At 39.0% G+C, this 4,888-nt stretch overlaps 1 protein-coding gene across 3 annotated transcripts in view; it reads right to left on the reverse strand.

Annotated features, from left to right (window-relative positions):
* The window catches only part of bmpr2b (bone morphogenetic protein receptor, type II b (serine/threonine kinase)), a 24,701-nt gene that overhangs the window by 17,374 nt on the left and 2,439 nt on the right, over positions 1-4,888 (reverse strand). For all 3 annotated transcript variants that reach the window (XM_014032717.1, XM_014032716.1, XM_014032718.1), the window contains exons 2-3: positions 4,580-4,762; positions 4,214-4,393 (exon numbers count right to left, since the gene is read on the reverse strand). In XM_014032717.1, coding sequence (XP_013888171.1) covers positions 4,214-4,393; positions 4,580-4,762 — 363 coding nt within the window. The remainder of the gene's footprint in view (positions 1-4,213; positions 4,394-4,579; positions 4,763-4,888) is intronic.

The raw sequence follows: 4,888 nt of genomic DNA on the forward strand, positions 1-4,888 counted from the left end.
GGGGAGGACCAGGGAGGATGATTCAACCACTCAACCACTAGATGTCGCTGAAAACAACAAATCCTACACACTGTGCCTTTAATGGAGTCAATGCCATATAACACTGAAGAAATGACACTTATTTACAATGTAAAGTAGTCAGAGTACAGATTGTAAAACTGTAAATGTGTTGTTCCCTCAAAATAACTGAACATACGGACATTAATGTCTAAACCTATGGTAACAAAAGTGACAGGTGTACTCACTATTTAGAGATACTGTATATTAGCTCAGTAGCTAACACTATATATATTTATATATTATCTCTGGAACTGATGATATATTTACTGGCTCTTGAGCTAATGCCATGTCATACAATATATAAATATTAGCTCAGGTGCTAATGTGTGTTTAAGTAGAGCTGGGTGATATGGCTGAAAAATGTTTTATAAGTGTTTCAGTGGAAATCAATTATTGATTAGGTTTTAATTGTTTTTTTTTTTTTGGCATCCTTCAGAAGGTGACCTATGACCTAATATGGTCAAAGGTTTTCTCTTGCTAGTTTTTCCAATGTGGGTGCAGCTCCTACATTGGTTTTACAGCACCGCACCTGGTGTTCCCAGGTGGTCTCCCATCCAGGTACTAACCAGGCCTGACCCTGCTTAGCTTCAAAGCTCAGATGAGATCTGTTGTGTTCAGGGTGGTATGGTTTGGTTTTAACCATTTGAAATAAGYACCAGGAGAAAATAAAGCAGATTAATACCGCCATATTGGCCAGCTGAGGTTCTCCTTCCATGCAGCAGCTCTGTTGTCTCCATCATTACTTTAGTTRCAMCCTGAGTCATTTCTACATTCTCCTCTCTGTCATGATTAATACACACGTAAACAAATGTTCTTCTGTTACACTTCTCCAACATGCACAATGAGCTTTAGATTCTTTCTTTATAGAAATTTGCTGGTTATTAGGYAGTAAATAGTTGCAATGAAAATGTTTCCATATCAAAGACAAAGAAAAAAGCTTCACGGTCTGAATGTTAGCGAAGGCCTTGGTCCTCCAGCTCAGTCTGAATGTAAGATGCTGAGTTTATGTAATGTGACGAGTGAACATTCTGTCCTTTATGTTGTGTTTGAAGCAGAAAAAACAAAAAACTAGGAGAACTTGATGTAGGAATTGAGCGACTGTGACAACAGTCAAATTGTGAAGATTGGACAGACAGGTCCAGCTCTGGGCTGTTTCCAGTCTGCAGTGGTTAAAACTACCGTAGTTTTCTCTTCTCAGACTCAGCAGGATGATATAGTTATAGATATGATACGTATTTCAAGAGTAGCAACCCTAAACTATGGTCAACAGGCTGGACAGTGGAAGGATACAATATGTGTAGAAGATTAACAGAGCAAAAGGAAATGAACTGGAAAAGTAGGAAGGGTTAGAAACAGACGGCATCTGTTTCCATCTGTCAACACGTCTGTGCTGCCAGGAGAAATCAGTTTCATTAATTATTGAAGTCTTTAGGAGCCCGAGGGCTGCTCTGATRGACAACCTGGCATTACGCCTATAGGAGCTAATAAGGTTCTTCTTCAAARGCCAACGAGACTTTAGACCATAATCAAAACAAACACAAAGTCACAGAGAGAAAATATTCTAGGGTTTTATGTATCAGAGTGTATAAAAACTGATCCTGTCCACCAAGACTACTTCCTTTTTGAGCCTGGTTCAATCTTCAGCTGCTGTTGGCCTCCTTTGGTCTACAGAGGAGTTCATGACTGCAATGAACTCAAACCATCAGCCCTCCACCGCCGTGCRTCACAGTTGGTATGAGGTGTTTGAGCCTTATGATCCTGGAACAATGACTTTTACAAAATGTTCTAATTCAAGATGGCCGCTACTGCGACTTTCACACATCTTCATTTCCTTCCAGCTGCAGGCTGGTGGGACCGACACAAACCTKTTGTTAGAGCTTGTTTMTTAGCTGTTAGCTGACTTAAAGTWGGCAAAACCTCATTTAMTGGAAGCTAACTGGTCTGCTAATGGTTTTCAAAGTTAAKGAGGAAGATGATCTGCTTATAGAAAAATTTATTACACAATTAATGGAGAGCTGTTTCTCTTTACATTCGCACCTCAGATGGATTCTAACAAGCATTAGGGCCCTACAAGAGTATATTTTTTAATTAATTACAAGAAAATAATTATAGRATTACAAGAATAACATGACACGTCTATTTTCCATTCCTGATTTTCCCCTCACACCTGCTGTGGACAGCCTCCAACACGTGTCGGTGTGTTTACAAAATGTTCCACCATCAGCTCTGGGTCACTGTTACTGTAATATGGTTCCATCCACATTATGTGACGACTAAATCCATCAGTGCAGCCATTAACTGAATAGTTTCAAAGTCCTGCTACTGATAATTTGATGCTGATGTGTTTAAGTATTTCTTTAAATCAAAATATAATATCACAAGATGCTCAACATGCCTCTTTTTAACGCAGTGGGAYGACTGCTTTTTCATGTAGTTCCCTTAATATTATGACTTTAATCACGCTCTATGAATTTATTCTCTAAATATCACAACTTTAATCTTCTAATAAAAAATAAATAAAAAAGGTTGTAGCGTGGCCCTAATTCTCTGTCATACATTCTAACTGACTTGGTCCTAGCTGTCAATATTTATAACAAAACAGAAAAAATGTGTTTACATCAAACCCGACTCAGGAACAGAAAAGATTGCTGGGAATGTAGGAGTAAATAAACAAAGTGTGTACTCTGCAGCATGCAGGGGGAAAATGTAATCGGTACAGAGTTTGAATTGTGTTTTATGTTGCCACGGCCCTCACTCCTTCTCCTTTATGTTGTGAAGAAGKTTCAGCTACATTTTAATTTAAAAAAAAAAATACAACCAACGTACAAAAAACCCCTCATGTTTAGCCTCAGACCTGGTTTAACCTGTTATCTGATGATGCAGGCGAACAGTCGCAGACATGTCTGCAGACGCTGTGTAATCTGTGGAATGCAGCGGGACAACATGGAAGGCTCAGAGCTTGTGTCTGTGAGAGAGCAGGGCAGGTAATGAGCTGTCCCCCCGCCACACACGCTGCTTCCATTCACACTAAAAGGAACAGTTAACAATACGTGTGTCAGTGCTGTTTGACAGCTCAATAATTCTTTGAAAAAAAGCACAGGGGGTGGGCGGAGCTACAAACTGGATTCACCATTAGGCACTCTCACTCCCCGGCACTGGATTACAATCTGAACCAGCCGCCAAATATATAAACCCGCATCACAAACAACAATCAAATGACTTCATCAAAAACAAAAACGAGTTATAGCTGTCTGCGTCCAATTTCTTGAGAGTTTAGTAGGGCTGCAACGATTAATAGACCTAATCGACGACACTGATTATAAAATTAAGTCGACGCAGTATTTTAATGTTGACGAATCATATTATTTACCCAGATAAATGTTCATTTGTAACTGCAGTGTAATACATGAAGTGCTGGAGGCAGAATTACTTTTGTCTCCTATTGACGCCCTCAGCCTTAGCCTTTTATAGCCTTAGATCTTGAGCTAGCTCCAAAGTTACTGTGTAGTTAGCTTCAGAGCTAATTAACATATCATTAGGTACCGAGCTAATATAATATGGTGTTAGCTCTTATTACTTATATACATACATATATACTGTATATACATATATACACATATACACACACATATATACATATATACACACATATATATATATACATATACATATACATATACATATACATATATATACATATACATATACATATGTCATTAGCTCCCCAGCTAAAATATATATATGACAATATCTCCAGAGTTAATAAAAATAGCATTAGCTCCTGAGCAAATAGAAATGGCTTTAGTTCAATAGCTAATGAGTAAAACGTTAGCTCTACAGCTAATATAGCATATATTAATATAAATGTTATAAATATATATACATACTGTATATATTATCACAAATCATAGCTTTCAAGCCTAGATACAGTTTTAGTCTATATCTTCATCACTCCTAGAATGAAATGCATCAGTGAAAAAAAATGGCGTGCTTAAGTGAAAAATGTAATAAACATGATCACATTTTAAGTTATTATGAGTTTTCACGTGTCACAAACTAGAACTCTTAGTAGAACAGAGAAATAATAAGTTAAGGCCAACATGTGACAGTAACAGAGATCACATTGTAATGAACAGCTACTGGATGTTCTTACTTATAGGCTGTGCAGTGGTGGGGCTTGGCGACGGGAAGTCGTCGGTGAAGTTGARGTTGCACATGTCTCTGCCGCAGCAGCAGAAGTGGAACGTTCCATTCTGGATCTGCGGGGGCAGGTTGGTCACCACGCAGCGGTCGTCACGGCAGGCCTGGTTATCACCCAGGTGACTCCAGCAACCTGACYCAAGAAAACACACTTTTCTAAGTCCAAAACAATGAACTGTATCASATGGAACCACTTAAAGTCTGACCGTATACAACAGCAAAGGACTACTTCCTGGATTATAAAATAACTGCTTTAAAACACTGGTACCATCTCTCTGCACTTTAAGCTATTCTTCAAAATATATAGCAGGTAAAAGACCTTGTTTGACCAGCCGCACTTCGCCTGGAGGACTTTTCTCCCACAGGCCGAAACAGTGGCTKCCCTTGGCGCATCGAATGGTGGTGTTCTCTGGGGAGACCTGGCCTTCACCCCCAGCCACTCGCTCCACCTCCCGATGCTGCTGGTCCGAGAAGGCACACTCCCTTTCTTCACCTTGTGCCGCTGTGAAGAGATAAAAAAAATATAGATTATAGATAGATTTATGTTTTATTTTCTTTTTGAAACAAGGAGAGAGGCTTTAAAAAACAGCATCTGTGGCGTCAGACCAACGGTATAAAGTATTTAAAG

This window comes from Austrofundulus limnaeus, unplaced genomic scaffold (assembly GCF_001266775.1).
Source record: "Austrofundulus limnaeus strain Quisiro unplaced genomic scaffold, Austrofundulus_limnaeus-1.0 Scaffold1519, whole genome shotgun sequence".
In the NCBI taxonomy this organism is placed as follows: Eukaryota; Metazoa; Chordata; class Actinopteri; order Cyprinodontiformes; family Rivulidae; genus Austrofundulus; species Austrofundulus limnaeus.